Source organism: Clupea harengus, chromosome 12, assembly GCF_900700415.2.
Source record: "Clupea harengus chromosome 12, Ch_v2.0.2, whole genome shotgun sequence".
Taxonomy (NCBI): Eukaryota; Metazoa; Chordata; class Actinopteri; order Clupeiformes; family Clupeidae; genus Clupea; species Clupea harengus.
Genome location: NC_045163.1, coordinates 13,087,200 through 13,105,367, shown reverse-complemented (window position 1 = coordinate 13,105,367; position 18,168 = coordinate 13,087,200). Strand labels below are relative to the sequence as shown.

The following is an 18,168-nucleotide window of genomic DNA, read 5'->3' as shown; positions in this document are numbered from 1 at the left end:
ATAACCCCGACAGGTGCGCTCTCGCACGCCCCCTTCATTGAGGCAGAGGTACTGTGTGCCTCACCTACATGATTTTTCAATGCGTTTTGAGCTCTGCTCAAAAGTTCTACGCATGCGCACGCATGTGCAAAACCCAGTTTGGAGCGATTGCGCAATCCTAGGTGAGGCACTTAGGTGGTGGGCCGAAGCCTCGTATCTGTTCAACTTTGCATTTTAATTTAGGAGGACCTGAATTTCTAAAGTTGGGATGATTATATAATTTCTAACGATAAACCAGTTGTTGCCAGGACAGTTTCCCGTGGAGTTTGTCCAACCCATAGTGTAAAAGTTTGTTAAACTCGCCGGCTAACACAGTTGCCTACTAAATCAGTCGAACCAATAACACGATGTTATACTGGTGTAAGAAAATTATTAACCAATCAGATGCAGCCTTATTGACACCCGTTTCACCGATTACTCATGTTGACATCTTTCACTGCTGCCGCGACAGCTCCAACACATTGAAACGGAGACGTGTTGTAAGTAATAATTTGATCAGTATTAGGCCGTTTTAAAACATGTTTGTTTTCTAAACCGTCTTTTTCATACGTGAGTGATGGTGTAAATAGTTTTAGTTCGCTAACGAGCCGTAGTTTGTACTATATAGCCTTGCTTACGGTTAGCTATGCTATTTGTTAATACCTCATTTACCTTGTCTCTGTCAAGTTTAATCAACGTTATTCACATTGTATGGAGTCGATGGTAGACTCATAAACCACGCAACACAAAACGTTATAGTCTAAGAAATATTTAATCATCAAGGGGGAAAAGGAAAGGTAAGGGGGAAATGTGTGCAAGGCTATATAGTACAAACTACGGCTCGTTAGCGAACTAAAACTATTTACACCATCACTCACGTATGAAAAAGACGGTTTAGAAAACAAACATGTTTTAAAACGGCCTAATCGAATTCAGCGATTTTGATTATAAAAATGCTCGAAATGATTGGAATCATGCAGAAATTACACCTATACCACAGATTAATAGAGAAATATCAATATTTATTTTATTTTATAATTATTATTATTTTTTTTTTTTTTACTTTTCAAGATGACAGGTGAGGCTCTGCCTCACCTGCCTCATAGGACCGCACGTCCCCGACACACACACACACACACACACACACACACACACACACACACACACACACGCGCGCGCTCGTACTGACACTTACCCACTTTAAGAAAGGTGTGCAGCTCGTGGGGTCGGATGGCCTGGGGCCGGTCTGTCCGGCCGAATGCCTCTGCCAGGGGTTCGGCAGGGACCTCCGGGCAGGTGAAGGGTGAGTAGGAGCTGTCACTGTTCCTCACGAAACTCTGCGTCAGCTTCAAGGGCAGCTGAGAGGAGGGTCATTGGACAAGGGGGTCGGGGGTGGGGTTGGGCAGAAACCAAAGGCAAGATTGGCATTTTAAATTTGAAACATAATCGAATAGTTGTTTGGTGCCTACATCACAGCAGTTCACAAAATCTCTGGGTAGTTATACTGTTTGCTAATCATCAACAACCACTCACTGACACACTAACGCACCCAATGAAAAGCATATTTTTGATTTAACTGATTTTTTTACTCTATTACAATATAATAACAATGTAACTTATGCTTACTAATTACTGTAACATTTAGTAATTACAAATGATAACAGGCTAGGTGACTTAAGTGATCTAAGATCTTAAGACCTAATAATGCTTCGTATTGAATGAATGTGGAACGTACATTGTAGAATTATGAACAAATTGCTTTTGCAGTGACACTAAAAAATACGAGTCAGCAATAGAAAACCAATATGTAAAGATTAAAACATGAAGATAAAATAGAAACAAAGCAGAGTGAAGAGTACCTCTGGTGTATCAAAGATCTGTTTGACGTGCATGAGGTTGGTGATGTGCCAGGTATACTTGGAGAAAGAACCCAGAGGCAGGGCGTCCTGGCGGACAAATGCTGAGATAGAGGAACACAAGACTGTTAGAACATGCATCACACTAGGCCAGAGGTGACGGGTTCTATGGGGTTCTAACCCGAACACTAACTTTACACATTGTTACGGTGGGCCCTTACCGCAACAGGACGAGGACAACACAGATATGGGTTAAATGAACATTACGTTTATTGAAAACACTCAAAAATAATTAAGAACTGTAGTCAAAAGCAAGATGTCTAGGGTCAAGAAAAGGATGTATGTAGGTAAGTGTGTGTAACGTGAGCATCAGTAGGATGTTTGGAGATAAAGTAAGAGAAGGTGCCTGTGGGCGAGAGATCAACAAAAGTGACAACAAGAAGAGTAATGAGCCTAAAAGAGAAGAAATCCCTAACAGAGAGAGAGAGAGCAACCCCTTATATACCCAAACCCTCTAACCAGGTGCATGATTAACTAATTAATCCAGCCAGCTCTGCACTATCTGTGCACTGGGAGTGCAAGGCCTGAAGAGGGCACAGGAGGTCGTAACAACAAACATCCAGCAACATTTTCATGGCATAAACTATTTTTTGTAAGAAAAGTGCTTCTTCATGGGTTTCATGGGTATTACAAATACATGTATAATGTGAGATCTTCATTTATGTTGACCTAAATGGTAATGGGGGGGGGGGGGTATCCCTAAAATGCTAATTATTATCTGGGAGGGTGTCACCAGGTCTGAGACCCCATCTGTTCACAGGGAACACAGAGGTGTCAGGGCTCCAGCAACGATCAATGGCTCAAGATCTCTGCATAGTCCTATTAATGGGGTCAACTCTTCTTGTCTTTTTGATCAAATCAACAAAACAAACCAAAACAAGTCAACTGTCATGAACTGTGGTACAACCTCACATTGCAGCGTGGCCCTGCCCCATATCAGTACTCCACTACTGATGTGGCAGCTAAGGCCTCATGCAGACGAAGCCTAGTTTGCCTGAACCCGGGTTCATTTTTCACACATATCAACTTTTTAAATCGCGTGCACATGAACCCAGCGAATCCGATTGACTCAGCTGTAGTACATCCCCCACGCCTGTTGGTGGCGCTTTAAGGTGCTACAGACAACTGAAGAAAACGGAGAAGAAGACAGGAGCATGCTAATAAAGTAACATATGACAGTAGTTGAGCTCCAACTAGCAACGTTTAGCTTAGCCGCATAGCCTACATTTAATCTGCACAGTAACACATTATGGTGGTTTATAAAATCAGTGGTAAGGGCAGACTGTAGGTTAAGCGAAAAATTATTATATTTGTTATTGACAGGGTTTTTCCTGCATAGAGAAAATTCCAAAAAAAGTCTGCGATAAAAAATAAAAAAAAAAAAGCTGTCATTCATGGCGCAATTCAGCTTAATGGTGTTTTGAGCCCTCACCGTCGATTTCAAGGCAGCAGCTTGTCCCACCTCCCACCCCCTGAGCCAATCATTGAAAAGAGGCTGCTCCAAGCTTGCCAGTTTAGAGAATACGTTGGTTTGAATTTGAGATTTGAGCAAGCAACTTAATGTAGCTAGCTTTAAGCTGTTTTAAACCAAGGCACTTCAAAAATGTTGTTTACAACCTGCTTACAAATCTGGTTAAAACAACTAGTGAAGGTGTTTTAGAATAATATTAATGCCATATACAATAACTGACTTTATGTTAACACCACTAATTAATGTTAGCTGTCTAATTATTTAGCGCAATGCTAGCATGCATCTACCGTAATTCGATTTTTAACCAAGGTAGCCTATTGTACTGCAAAATATTGATCGCGACCTGTTTACAAATCTGGTTAAAAAAATAAAGGTGAGCTGTTATTTATAGATATGAATTATTTCACTCAGGTGGTGGGATGCGCCTTCATCACGCGTGCAATGCATGTTCGAATATGGTCTCAATAGTATGTTTCAAGTATAGGCTACAGCCGAAACCTCGTTCTGTTTTGATCAATAGTAATCGAGTTGATAAGCGTGTCTTCTTGTCTGAACAATACGCAACTGTGAGGTGCGCGAATGGACAGAGCGGCCAGCTGCCAATCACTCAACTTGCGTATGCATCCTGACTTCATCAGTCGGCGGTGATTTTGAGCATAACATTCCATTTTCAGTATTCATGGCTTTCAATGTATTACAATATCTGCTATGTTGAGGACCTACACAGGTGTAGGCTATTATTTGATTTGTTTACCCGTTTGAACGAGTACCAGTAGACCGCGGGTCCTCGGGAGAGGCAGACAACCGCATTGGTTTATCAATGAAAGCTCAGCTCGTTCGGAGGAGAGCGGATATATTTGTGTTGCATCTCGAATTAATATTATCATTGATAAACCGGTGCGGTTGTAAACTGTCGTTCCGCTGCGAGGGCCAGCCCGACGTGCACGAATACACCTGTACAAATGCAAATGAAATGTCCACTCAAAATGCTGACAAAAGTTTGATTTCCAACGCAGCCTCCATTGGTGGGCCAATAGAAGTTAAACACACTATTAAACATATTTGTGGACAGTTTTAATAATAAAAACAAAAATAATGGTATGTAGGTTTGTATAATAAAAATGAATAGTAATAATAGATAAACTTGATTTTCATAATTTGTGTGTTCCATTTCTGACCACTGGTTAGTTCTAGATTCTATTGATATACATTTCAGTAGTTTGCATATATATGTAAAGGTAAACCTTAATAATCTTTGAACCATACATGATAGCACCATGGGGCTTGGACTATTGTCAATCTATTTGAATCTAAAGTGGAAGCAAAATGATTTCCTGAAGCATATCCTCATTATTTATGAAATGGTAAAATGTAAGCTACCAGGTGACATGGTAACAGACTGCGCGCGCCAGCACGGAACACCGAAGACCCATTTTGACCCAGGAAAAACCCTGATTGATAATAAAGAGTTTAGAACAGTGCAACAAAGCAATGTGCAACATGACATGCCTGAGTTGTTTAAATGCCTGTGCTTTATGGAGATGCTGAGCTTGAGCACGAGAGACCACAATGCAAGTGCTGTGGATCCTGGATGTTTCATGGTTTACAATTGCTTCCAATTTCATGGTTTTATTACTAACAACAAATGTAGGCTATTGTTGAGGGCTTTGTCCTTCACGTACTGTAGGCTACCTCTGAAGTAACGTTAACGCTAGCTAGTAGCTATCGTTGTCTGACAGGACTAAAGCTAACGTAACATTCATCTTTATTACAGACCGTTTTGAAACTTCCGTCTATAATAAAAAATCTTTTCACGTCAGATTTGCTCATATAGGCTATTGCTGACACTTTTAAAAACTGGTTTTTGAAAAATGGTCTGATGCAAATAGATTAAACAGTGATAGATTAAAGTGTTTCCTAACAACAGATAGATAGATACATTTGTATTAATCCCGTTAGGGAAATTCACGTGGAAAAGCAGCAAGGTAATAGGACGAATTTTTTTTTTTACTGGAGAGCTGTTATAACTGGCTGCCACACTCACTGCGCCATGGCAACCCATTCAGTTATTAAATAATGCCGGTTGTCCGTTGTTCTGGCTGGTCTAATGATGCGATCACGTGGGGCAATCCGATTAGGTTTGCGGATAGCGTGCATACGAACACCAACCCGCGACCGGATTTCGAGTTTACTCACTTTGGACCCCCGATTCGAGGGAGTGCGGACAGGGGAGGCCCTAGCACATTTGGCGCTCTAGGCGAGCTTCACTCCTGGCGCCCGCCCCCCCCCCCCCCCCCCCCCCCCCCCCCCCCCCCAAAATAAAACATATTTTTTTCCCCTACGAAAACGGAATTGCAACTTTCAAACGCTATTTTGCCCTGTAAGACTGAATTTCTTTCACATAAACACAACAACGATCGTGACGATGAACAAACATTAATTCAAGAACAAATCACTGAGAAAATGTCACGCCTGTGCTGGACTACGCTCCGGCCACGCCCCCTGTTCAAATGTTTATGGACACACACACACACACCTCCACGTCATCTTCCCAATCGCCTGCAAATAATGTTTTCTTAGTCTTCTAAAAGTGAATCTAAAATTATATTACAAAAGTATGTATTATCATCATTTGTTAAATGTAGCTATTAAGCATTTTGGTATATTTGGACAGCCTGGCATTTTTTTATTCCAAGATGCATAGCTCTTCATTAGTTGAATCATGTCTAATTAAACTGGCTAGCTCGCTCCACCAAAACTAAAGCTGTCCAAATTTGATTACTCAAACTTTTATGACGCAAAATGACTCAAATTGCGGTACAGCTGAACTTGAACTGATGTTTCGACTGAATGGCAATAACAAGGAACGTCACAAGTCACTGGCTAGCTAACGTTAGCTAACTAGCAAGATTACATACATCCATTCGCTAAAGTTGACAATACAACACTTGGATTTTTACCAGTATTCCTCACTGAAGTTGCCGTGTTTGGCTTCCTTAATGGGTGTGCTATGCAACGAGTAAGATACGTGTAGTGTTGTTGCATTGGCTATTGGCTTTATATGTGCGCCCCTATTTTAATCATGTCTTTTTTGTATAATGTAGAATAAATGGACATATAATTTTTTATATACCGCCTCTGTAAAATCCTTAAAGAACTATGTGACAGGGAGTAGGAAAACTTTCAATGATAAGGTACATCTTTTCTTCTTAACTCCACTAAAGTGCCGGGGGCAATTCACGCATTCGTGAACGTTTTCTTATCTGGAATTCATTCTAGGCTAGAACAGGATTTAAGGATTTACCTTTCTCCTTGGCACGTTTCTCTTCTTCTTCCTTTCTTTTCTTCATAAATTGTGCCCTGGATGGCTTTTGCCTCTTCATTATTTTGTTCTTCAAAGTTTCTTGAACACACACACACTCTAACCAAACGCCTCACTGTGCTCGCATGTTCTGACAACACTAAGGACGTACGTACCTCTTCCGTTTTCGATTTTTTTGGCTCATTTTACCCTAATGTTTGATTTTTTTTTTTTATGTCAAAATTTTTGTTGGAGATATAGAAGGGGGCGCAAAAAAAACTCTGTCCAGCAAAAAAAAAAACACAATTCTTTTTTTTTTTTTTTTTTTGCTGGGCGCAGTTTTTTGCGCCCCCCGAGTGGCGCCCTAGGCGACCGCCTATACCGCCTGTAGGAAAAACCGCCCCTGAGTGCGGATACAGTGTACGGATACAGTGCGTTCGTCTGCACGATAGGGCTATCCGGAGACGGTTTTCTCCGGGTTCAGGCAAACTAGACTTCGTCTGCATGACCCCTCACTTTGAACCCCCGATTCGAGGGAGTGCGGATACAGTGTGCGGATACAGTGCGTTCGTCTGCACGATAGGGCTATCCGGAGACGGTTCTCTCCGGGTTCAGGCAAACTAGACTTCGTCTGCATGACCCCTAAGTCTACTAATGTGTGCAGTAGGATATGTGGGGATGATTGTAGAGGCCACTCACCGGTGGTGGAGTTGGGGAGCCGTCTCTTTTTACTCCCCAGGGAGAGGCGCTGCTGCAGGGCATTGAAGAAGGACTGTGGGATGTGGAAGACCAGGGGCTCCGGTTTCCCTACGACATTCATCACAAAACAACGATCAGGATATAATTACCAACACCACTATCACCATCAGCATCAACACTATTACAGTAAATCCATTTACAACAAATGATAAAAGGCCTTTCAGGTGATTTTTATTCTGAACATGTATTAAAGATGTATTATTATCAGACAGACTTAGTGAAAGTATAAAATGTGAAATTATTCTGCATCCAGTTCTAAGCAGTGGAATATGTACACTAGAAATGTATATTAATATATTACTATAACATGGAGTAGTAGTGGGTACTGCATGCGTGTGTGTTACCATCAAACTGGTAGTGCATTGACTGGTGGATCTTCTCATTGACGCTGGCCAGCCAGTGTTGAAATGGTAGGGAGACATGGGACTCGTCCACGAGCTGGTTATTCCCTACTAGGTGAACATCAGTCATATGAATTACAGACTCATATTCGTGTCAGCAAAAATGTGTAATGTGTTCATACGAAGGTAGAAGGCATTCAGTCCTGGATGATACACAGTAAGATGGACGCTACAGTTTTGGTTAGGCATCTGAGCAATAATGGGGAAATATAGTGAATGTGTGTGAACAGGAAAATCACATGGTTTAAACGTGCTGGGTAGGGAGGGTTGGTGACACAACTAGAAATTTACAAACATGAACAAACAAATACAGTGGAACTGGGGAAAAGAGTAAGAACAAAATGAACGAAGGAGCAAGGGGGCCATGAGAGTAAAGGAGAGGAGAGGAGAGGAGAGAGACAGAGGCTGGCAGACCTGGGGTCTTGTGCCCAATGGAAGGAGCGTGTTTCCGGCTGCTGGGCTTGCGGGGGCCAAGGGCCGGAGCACCGGCCTCCCTGACAGCCAGAGTGGGACAGGCCACTGGTTTGGGCCGAGTAGAGACAGTAGGAGACATGAGGGAGACAGACAGGAAGGCAGAGGAAGAGACAAGACAGGCAGCAAGAGACAAAAGAAAAATAGACATGAGAGAGAGAGAGAGAGGGAGCGAGAGAGAGCTCAGAAAAAGAGAGATGGGAAAAAAACAGGAAGGAGAGAGATGGAGAGGCAGCAGAGAAGGTAGACAGACAGCAATGATAGAGACACACAGAGAAACAGCACATTAAGTGACAGAGACACAAAAATAACAGAAAAATAAGTAATCAGAGTTTCATATCAGTGAGACAGTAGGCACGGGTCAGGAAAGAGACAAAAATAGCAAAGACAGACAGTAGATGACAAAAAAAACAGCAGAAACACTGGAGAACATCAAAGGAAGAACACAGTTGTGCATCATACTGGTTAACACCATGACAGGATGCATAATGCATACGAGACTGACATGGTGGAAATGATTATGAATTGAAAAATGAATAGTCAATACCCTGCTTTGAATTGCACAGAGGTTTAAATTAGCACATTAGGAATGGTCTCCTTCCTGTCTGTTGGTAGAATTATAAAAGTAGTGTCTGTGTTTTCTTTTCATAGAGGCCCTATCAAAGAGTAGACAGCTTTCAACTTACGACACCAGATCTATCTTCTCTTTAGAGGCAACTGGGTGAGTCTGAAAGTAGTTTACATGGTAATTCTATTTATACTTCTCTCTGTCTTCTGGGTCATCATGTTATGAGAGGGTCATCATATTACATCTGTTGATCAGCATGTAGCACAAAGGAAAGAAAGCTGACCTGTGATTGGCTCCTCTGCTTTCAGCCTCTTTGTTCTGTGTGGAGTGATTGGCTCAGGAATTGGCTGGGCATCAGAGGCACAGAGTGCTGAGGAGCCAATGCTCACCTGCAGCCCTACAAACACACATTCACGCACACAGGTATACACACACACACACAAACAGTACAACACACACAAAGACACGAGCATTCACACATATTCTCACTCACATAGAAACATACAGACAGACAGACACACACACACACACACACAAACACACACACACACACACACACACAGTCTGATGTCAGATAACAACAAAACATACAAGGCCAATTCTATTAGAGTAGAACCCATGCATGCTTAAACTACCATATAATACCATTTGAACAGTGGCTGAGGAAGTGAGCAAATTCAACAGCCAGTTTATCATCACTGGCAAAGGCACAAACACAGGCGTAGAAGTGCAGACACCGCGTGGCTCCCACGGATTTAGGAGAGAGAGGCGACACATCCGCTAACACTGTCTCTTTCATCACATCAGAGGAGCCCAGACTGCCCAGGCTGGAAGGCTTCACCCCTTGCTGGCACGCACAACGAAAAACCACCCCCCCACTCTCACCCTTCGCCCCAGCACCTCCCACGGTGCAGTGCAGCAGCCCCAGTGGTTGGGCCTCGCTTGTGTGACATTTGACCACCAGTGAGCTCCGTGAGACCCGCTGCACCAGGGGGCCCAGGGTGTCCATGGCCAGCCGCCACAGCTCCTGCCGGGTCTGGGCTGAGACTGGTAGCCCCTCCAGCACTGAGCTCTTCAGCGGGAGTGGCGTGGCAACCTGGCCAGCAGGGCACTCCATGGCCTGCCGCACATGCCCGCAGGGGCTGTCCGAAGCCTGGGGTGAGGAAGATGGGGGTGGAGACGAAGAAGCGCCCTCCCGCTGGTTTTGTTGTTGTTGTTGTTGTTGTTGTTGTTGGCGTCTGCAGACGGGCAGGAAACAGCGCCCAAGGCTGAGGCGGGTGAGCAGTGTGCCGTCGGTGGTGGCGATGGCCGTGTCGGTGAGCGTTAGCTCCACGAAGCCCCTCTGCTCCGGGCCCCGGCCGCGCTGGCGCAGTGAGAACACCTGAGGGGCCCCCGCTGAGGAGGAAGATGACGACGAAGATCCTCCACTGCCACCATCCACGAATGCACCTCCTCCTACAGCTCCTCCTCCATCCGTCACAATCCTCACCACCTCTGAGCCTCCTCTAACTCCCTTCTTCGCCGACCTCCGAGCTCCAGTCACTGTCCCATCCCGGAAGACTGCGCCACAGGCCTTGTTCTTGCAGCTGAGGCCCCGTGTGCCGTTGTAGATGCCACACTGAGGGCACTTGCGGATGCCACGCAGGGTGGGCTTCCCCAAGTTGGACAGGAAAGCTGGAGTCTTCATCCTGTCCCGGGGTTTGGCACACAGACTGCCTGAGGAGGAGGTCTGCACCGCCGGGGGAACCACTGTCTGTGACAGTGGCAATGCTGATTCTACTGGATGACCCTCCATCAGTCTATTGTGGAACGACTGTCCTCCCTAAATAATACAAAATAATGTTTAATGCCTTATCAATAAAAACGTACAATTTATAAACTCTTATACACTCTGAGACAGGGGCGCCTGCAGAATTCCCGTGCATAGTACGCACACTCAATAACCTAACCTAACCTAAGTGGCAGTAGCTCATTTTCAGTAAACGTAGACAACCCATCAATTTACGGAACTGACGTAAACGGAAGTGAACGAGAGCACCTGGGACATGGGCGTCAGTGTGTCAAAGACTGCATTACAAAACAAGTCGCATTTGAAAAGAAATCGGTTGATTGAATCTTGTTATATAACTTAGCCAACTTTGTGGTAGTTTTGAAGGGTTGCTCCTGCCAAAATATGATCTGGCTCTCTTTTTGCCATAGTTTGCGTTATACTCTGCGTACGTTTTTTGTGACACGTTTTCAGATTTTAGATCACTCTGATGTCAGTAAAGCCAATGATGAAGGGCTAAAGCATCAACGGGTTTTAAACGCACTTGGAAAGAAAGAATGAACGTCGATCTGATAAACACTGGAACAAATGTGTTTCAATGGTCCCAACTCCCTCAAAATTCTCCTTATTGCTTTCAAAGTCTATCAACACTCATTAGAGCCAATCATGTTATTAAAACCAATATGTCTCTGTCATACTGTTCCTCAGGTAAGCAGTCTTTACACGTCTCAAGCAGCTAAATTACATTTTCTGACGAAGCAGTCAAGACAGGCATAATCAGTAGAATTTTAATGATATTGTGAATGTTTGGGTACATGTCCACTGTCTCTCTCATGATGGTGCACAGATCAGAATCAGTTGAGTTCCCTGCAACATCACTGTGTTGCGCCAGCTCAAGTTCCAACTCCACATCTGCAAACTAGATTGGGCATCACTAAGTGACAGCTAAGTTGGGCTCCAAGGCCTGCTTGTTTTGTTATTGTTTTAGTGTTAAAAAGTTAAGTCAAATTGAATATTTTGACATTATTTCAATTTACTTTCACGCTATTATATTGCGCTTCCGCCAATTCCGCTTCAAGTTCACGAATGCCTACAGTATATCTCATCAAGAACACTCAGCCCGCCCTGTGCCACTGTTACGGTATGCAGTGTGCGTACTTTGCGTACAGGTGAGGGCGCCACTGCACCGAAATGTACTCAGTTATTTTAATGTGAGATTGTAGACCTAGTTTTGACATCCAAAGAAACGTATTACATATAAACTAAGCCATAATGTATGCTATAGTGTTGCAGGCCGGCATACTTTTATGGAGAGGAGCTATTAAAAACGCGACAGCAAACGATTGTTTTTAACATGTAATTTTCCATTATTATTCGACCATGATCGTGCGATGGAATAAGAGGTTATACTACACTTGCCATAATAAAGTATCATTTTCTGTGTCTGGGCCGCTTCACCTGCTAAATTTGCATTTAGAGGCTCGTAAACTTGATAACAGATAGTAACAGAACAATGAACTGTATCGACTCTGCGTGCATTTTAGCTGCGTGTGCCATTATAACCTCTCAACAGTTTCGCTTACATGCCTACCTTTTCAAAACCTAATGTCGTGGCGCTGTATGGTCGGGACTCGCATGAAACAACGGGCTACATGTTCGTCTCAGGCGTCGCCATTGCTCCTTACAAACGAGCCACATGACTGCGGCTGTAACGAGCCTTGTGGTTGGCTGTTCGGCTGATTACGCAAAGCTAGAGGGTTGTCACACTATTGTTGTGTTCGCTGTAAAGCGAGGTAGCCTCGACCTGTAATATCTTTAAATGCATCTCCTGTTTCCTCATTCCAGAGGTCTTATTATTTAACCTTCATTAGGAAAACATTTTCGTTCATACATAATCAGGCCAATCATCATAGTTCTCTATGACACCGGGTCTTAATAATAGTCTAGATCTAGATATCTAAAGACTTCCAATAGGCTGGTTCATTGGCGCACCAAAATCTAATCACACCTATACGCATATATACAAAAAAAAAATGGAAGGAAAGAAAAAGTTGCGACTGTGAAATGAGTTTTATAGAACGTTTGTTTGAACTAAAAATTGCATAATCTTTGGTTTAATGGCACTCCAGGCCGAAGACTTTGTGTGTATACGTTTGTATACAGTGTGTATGTCTACATCCCATGGCAAGATAGCTTTGGGATCTCCACACAAAATGGGGGAACTTTTTTTTAATTGTCCACCGACTGGGGAACAGTCAAACGACACCACCGTGATCGGGCTCATATCAGAAGATGACGAATCAGCGTACAGGGATGAAGTACAGAAACTGACAGTGTGGTGCTCAGACAACAATCTGTCACTGAACACCACAAAAACGAAAGAATTAATTCTGGACTACAGAAGGCAAAGTGCAGTTCCGGCCCCACTCTACATCAACGGGGACTGTGTGGAGAAGGTCCACACCTTCAAATTCCTAGGAGCCAATTTATCAGATGACCTCTCATGGTCTGTCAACACCTCAGAGACAGTAAAAAAGGCACAGCAGCGACTACACTTCCTGAGAGTACTCAGGAAAAACAACCTGGAGTGTAAACTGATGGTGGCCTTCTACCGCACCACTATCGAAAGTGTACTAACCTACTGCATCTCGGCGTGGTACTCCGGTTGCACCGCAGCAGACAAGAGAGCCCTCCAAAGGGTCATCAACACAGCACAAAAAAATCACTGGCTGCTCACTGCCCTCCCTGGAATTCATTGCCCGCTCCCGCTACCTTAGCAGGGCCAATAACATCTTAAAAGACTCCTCTCACCCAGGCCACCACCTGTTTACTCTCCTGCCCTCAGGCAGACGGTACAGATCCTTTAAAGCAAGGACCACGCGTCTTAAGAACAGTTTTTTCCCGACAGCCATCAGAACTCTAAATACCGACATGCACTAAACACTTTATTGACTACAAGTCACATACCATCTCAGTCACCTTACACATGTGCATACACAAAGCTGTATTAATTGATGTATTTATTGAAGTACTTTAGTCTATGCCACCGCACTTTGTTCTACTCTTAATGTATATATATATATTTTTGGGGGGGCTGTTCCTACTGTTTTTGGACAGTTGTAGTATTGTTATGTTATATGTTGTTGTTGTGTTATATGTTGTCCCTCGTCACACCAACAGGAGAAGCACTCAAAATTTCGTTGTATAAATACAATGACAATAAAGGCTTTTCTATCTATCTATACTGTACATATAGACACACACTGTAGGCGTATATGCAAAACACATTTTAAAAAAATCAACAGTACAACTTTCTCTGAAAGTGTGTTGGTACGCATCAGCATTTTTAATGGGACAAAGCAAAAACACATGATAGTAGCATCAACATTATCCAAAAAAAATAAAACCAACAAACAAAAAACATAAGGTCTGAAAATATCCTTAGGCACTGCCTACTCTCATGATACTCGGTTGGTTAAAATGGAATCAACTCAAAATAAGGCAACACAATGGGTCTCATCCACCTCTAGTTTAAATGACACTTAGAGGGCGAAACAGTGCAAAACATCGATCCATCCAGGTTTTTTTCCTTTGACTAATCACTACATAAAAAAAAAAAAAAAACACTAAAAAGTTAATATTTAGTTTGTTTATACACAGAATTACTTTAATTCTACATTACTTTTCAGTTTGAGTATTTTGCACTGCATGGCAATGCTGTCACAAAGGCCCTCCCAGTCCCCTTATTTAAACCAAAAATGAAACAAAACCAAAATGGAAAAACCCCTGGAAGAATCATGTTGCATTGTTTCTATGTCAGCATTGACCGCATTCAACAGCAGCAGTACTGCCGCACACTAATTTACATAAGTCCACCCTCCAAGACACAACCCAAACGCAAAAAAAATAAAAAAGCTGCTTCCATAATTAACATCTGAGTTTTCTTTATACAGCATCAGAACAATTGAACAGACATTGGTTTGGTTATTTACATACAAAACAGTATATTTATAAGCCCTCCATGAAAGGAAACTAAAATGTTGGAAAAAAAAAAGTGGAATGCAAAACAATTTAAAATACCTAGAATTTGTGTAACAATTTTTTTTCTCAGTGAAAAGGTAACCGAGAGTAATAGTTATTGTGCAATATTTGTCTGCCTTTAAAGAAAGAAGAATGGCAGTAATCCCTGCAATTTGTTTTGTTGAGAAATTGAATATCTAATTTAAAAAATACAACAGTTGACAACCATTTTATTCATAGTTTTTTACAAACATAAAAAAACCAATAGGCTCATATTTCACATGATTCCATGTCAGCAGCTCTCATGAGAACTGCAGATAAAAATGAGTCCCAAAATGAAGGAAAGAAAAAGGCAAAGCTCCATTCATACCAGATCAGCAGTTGAAAATGCTCTAAACGTAAAAAGCAAGATGGAAGAAAAAAAAAAAAAAAGAAAAAAAAAAAGCGGCTGTGTAATGAGTTTTATTCGTTTTATAGCACGTTTGTTTGAATTAAAAATGGCATAGTCCTCTCTGATTTAATCGGACTCCAGGCCGAAGACTTTGTGTAAATGTGTGTGCGTGTCAGTATACATACATGTTTTGTGTGTATATGTGTATGTATATTCAAAAAGTGTGTATGTCTAAATCCCATGGCAGGATAGCTTTGGAACCCCCACAGACACAAAATGGGGGAACTTGCTTTGAATCGTCCGCCCACATTTACATGGAAAAAAATATTACAGGTGGAAGGTGTTGGGGAACAGTCAAATGGCAACACACCGCTCCCCATCATGGACGCCTGGATGACGGGAGACCCTTGAGGGGGGCAGGGGTCCTCTTTTAATACCCCCTCCCAACGGCACAGGCTTCCACCCCACCCCTCTCTAGGTCACAGCGGAGGTGTCTGAAGATGTCACCACCCCCCACCCCAAACCCAATCACCCCCCTCGCTCAAGTTGGTTCAGTCCGATCAGTGTGTGTGGTAGCCGGCCGTGCCCATGCCAGACTGGTTGGCGAGCATGGTTCCGTTGACTCCCTGTGTCGGTTCCACCATGCCCCCATTGCTGATGGCACCGACTCCCGTCCAGCCAGCGCCGGCCTGTAAATGGCTGCGGAACACAAAGAGAAGGAGTGAGCAGGGTAGCCTCAAAGTCCTGCACAGAAGCTGTGAAACACAACGAACCCACTGGTGGCCCAACATATCTCTGCATTTCTTTCAAAGAACAGACATAAAATCAAGACCAGAAGAACTTTCAAAAAGGATCTAGAAGCCAGATGCCTCCATGTAACATGTAAGAATTATTCATTGCTGACAAAGCTCTCTGTTCTCTACCGATAATCTAATTGTGTAATTTCCACCAGTAAAACAGTGCAACGACAAAACCATTACAGTCCCTTCATGTACCTTCTGTTACAAGGGCTGGGTGTTTTCCAACTATCCTAATGGGAGATATTTTGGCTGACTGACTTGTTTGTTTGTTTATTTACACCTCTGAATCTTCACATTCAGGAAGTTCCTTCAATGGAAATAGTTAGGCATGACTCATTTGCCCTCTGCGGTCTATTTCAAATGTGTTCTTATCTAATGATGAAAACATTTTTGATCATAGCTCTTAACAAATTTGAGAGAGGCTAAAGGTTGACTACCCAGATTCACTGCCTTCAGAAACCTATAGCACAGTCAGAACTTTCAATTGCAATGCAGTGCAGTGAGGAGTGGAGGAGGTGGTGGCGTGCTAACAGGTAGTGTCACTCACTTGAAGCCCTGCTGGTTCCATGCCTGGCCATAGACGCCGTAGGCGGCGGCGGGTACCTGCCAGCCGTTGGGCATGTATTGGCCGATCTGCTGGGTGTTGCCGTACCACTGGCCCCACTGCCCGTACGGTTGGGCAGCGAAGCCTACTTTGTTCTGCTGCTGAGGGGATTAAAACAGGAAATGATGTCAATGAAATGCTGTAAGAGTGGGTAACACATAGAGGCACAAGAGCACACACACACACAACCCCACACAGACGCACAGAAATCTTAAATGCATCTCCTGTTGGTTGTAACTACAATGGGCATTTGTTGACCGTACTGATTCTTCTACCAAAATCAATTAATGGTGTCAGTTTCAACATGATTACTGTTTATTATTCCTGTTAAGACTCATAGCGACTTACCTGGGGCATCTGCTGTACCTGCTGCATGGGACTGACCATTTCTGTCGTCTCTTTGCCCCAATAGCACTTGACCACATGGCCTTCTATGGAGGTGCCATTGACAGAGACAATGGCGTGGGCTGCACCCTCGTGGGAGTTAAACCTGGGAAAACCATACGAGACGTTCAGGTACACGTGGACCAGGTAGCAAGTTAGCGTGAGGGGTAATATACCGAGCGGTCACATTTCAGAGTACTTCACACAATTTCACACCCCTGCTCAGATGACTGCTTCCATCACCACTGTACGGAAGTTGGGTCACTAAAGGTATAAAGCTAGCAAACGGGTGGATGAGGGAAAAACACAATGTATCTAAGTACAGCAACAGCCGTTCATTGAAGCCAGAATCAACCCTGGAGTCCAGTATTTCAAAAGCACAGTGAATATAGCCAGGCATATGTTCTATAAATGAATAGATTCAGATTATTTTATATTTTTACATTTAAAGCGCTCATTTTCACCCAAGCCAAACCCAATTATTCATATATTAGCAGCACAGTTAACCATTACAGCAGTGAACGTGTTTGAGAATGTTGTGCATGGCCTTCTGCAATCACCTCACAAAAGAGTAGCCTTTGTCTGGAAAAACACGAATTTCCATAATTTGGCCGAAGGGGGAGAATGTCTGCCGCATCAATTGCTCTGAAAAGAACACAAAACCACATACATTAAAATAAAAGTGAGGGGAACCTGAGGAACTTTTTTTTGGAACTAGCTCTTTGAAGACTCTGAGAGGAACCATAGGTGTGCCAACCTGTTAGGCCTGTGGTGACCCCTCCACAGTAGACAGTGCAGTTACTGGGGCTGGACTGGTTGACCACCTCCTCAAAAGACAGGTGCTTGGTATTCGCTGTGGTAGACAAATGAGAAATTTCAATACTACTTACATACCCAATTACAGCACTTTAATGCACATTCTAGAATACAAACACACAATATGCAAGTGAAGGTATAACAAATTGCTACACAATCACGTGTGGTTATGGTGGAAGTTCAGAGGTCATACGGCAGGGACTCACTCTCATAGGTGGCTTTGGGCGCTGGGGGCTTTCTCGTGGCCCAGTTAGTTCTGATCTGCCGCCCACCCAGCCACTGGCCGCCCATCTGTTGGATGGCATTCTCTGCATCCTGTATGGAGAAATGTAAATATGTGCCACTCGCACACACACACACAACAATGAAGACTCTTCATAACCATATGCTTTTGATAATAACTGCCCTTCATATGCCCTATAACTGCTGACATGTGGGAAAATCTCACCCTGAGACACCATTTCCCTTCCAAATAAATGT

General features: G+C 43.2%; 2 protein-coding genes across 3 annotated transcripts in view; both read right to left on the bottom strand.

Annotated features, from left to right (window-relative positions):
• The window catches only part of LOC105903217 (uncharacterized protein C2orf42), a 16,493-nt gene extending 3,139 nt beyond the window's left edge, over positions 1-13,354 (bottom strand). The window contains exons 1-8 of the mRNA XM_042709423.1: positions 13,312-13,354; positions 9,551-10,727; positions 9,189-9,302; positions 8,281-8,385; positions 7,810-7,917; positions 7,406-7,513; positions 1,878-1,978; positions 1,204-1,376 (exon numbers count right to left, since the gene is read on the bottom strand). Coding sequence (XP_042565357.1) covers positions 1,204-1,376; positions 1,878-1,978; positions 7,406-7,513; positions 7,810-7,917; positions 8,281-8,385; positions 9,189-9,302; positions 9,551-10,700 — 1,859 coding nt within the window. The 5' untranslated portion in view covers positions 10,701-10,727; positions 13,312-13,354. The remainder of the gene's footprint in view (positions 1-1,203; positions 1,377-1,877; positions 1,979-7,405; positions 7,514-7,809; positions 7,918-8,280; positions 8,386-9,188; positions 9,303-9,550; positions 10,728-13,311) is intronic.
• A 634-nt stretch (positions 13,355-13,988) lies between these two features.
• On the bottom strand, positions 13,989-18,162 carry tia1 (TIA1 cytotoxic granule-associated RNA binding protein). 2 transcript variants are annotated; one of them, XM_031578113.1, is made up of 6 exons: positions 17,895-18,162; positions 17,630-17,725; positions 17,433-17,517; positions 16,837-16,978; positions 16,432-16,589; positions 13,989-15,783 (listed from the first exon to the last, which is right to left on the bottom strand). In XM_031578113.1, exons 1-6 carry the CDS (start codon positions 17,977-17,979, stop codon positions 15,645-15,647), a joined length of 705 nt encoding a protein of 234 aa, XP_031433973.1. In that variant the 5' UTR covers positions 17,980-18,162; the 3' UTR covers positions 13,989-15,644. The 2 variants fall into 2 exon arrangements, with proteins under 2 accessions (XP_031433973.1, XP_031433974.1); XM_031578114.1 differs by having other exon boundaries at positions 16,432-16,586.
• Positions 18,163-18,168: the final 6 nt, after the last annotated feature.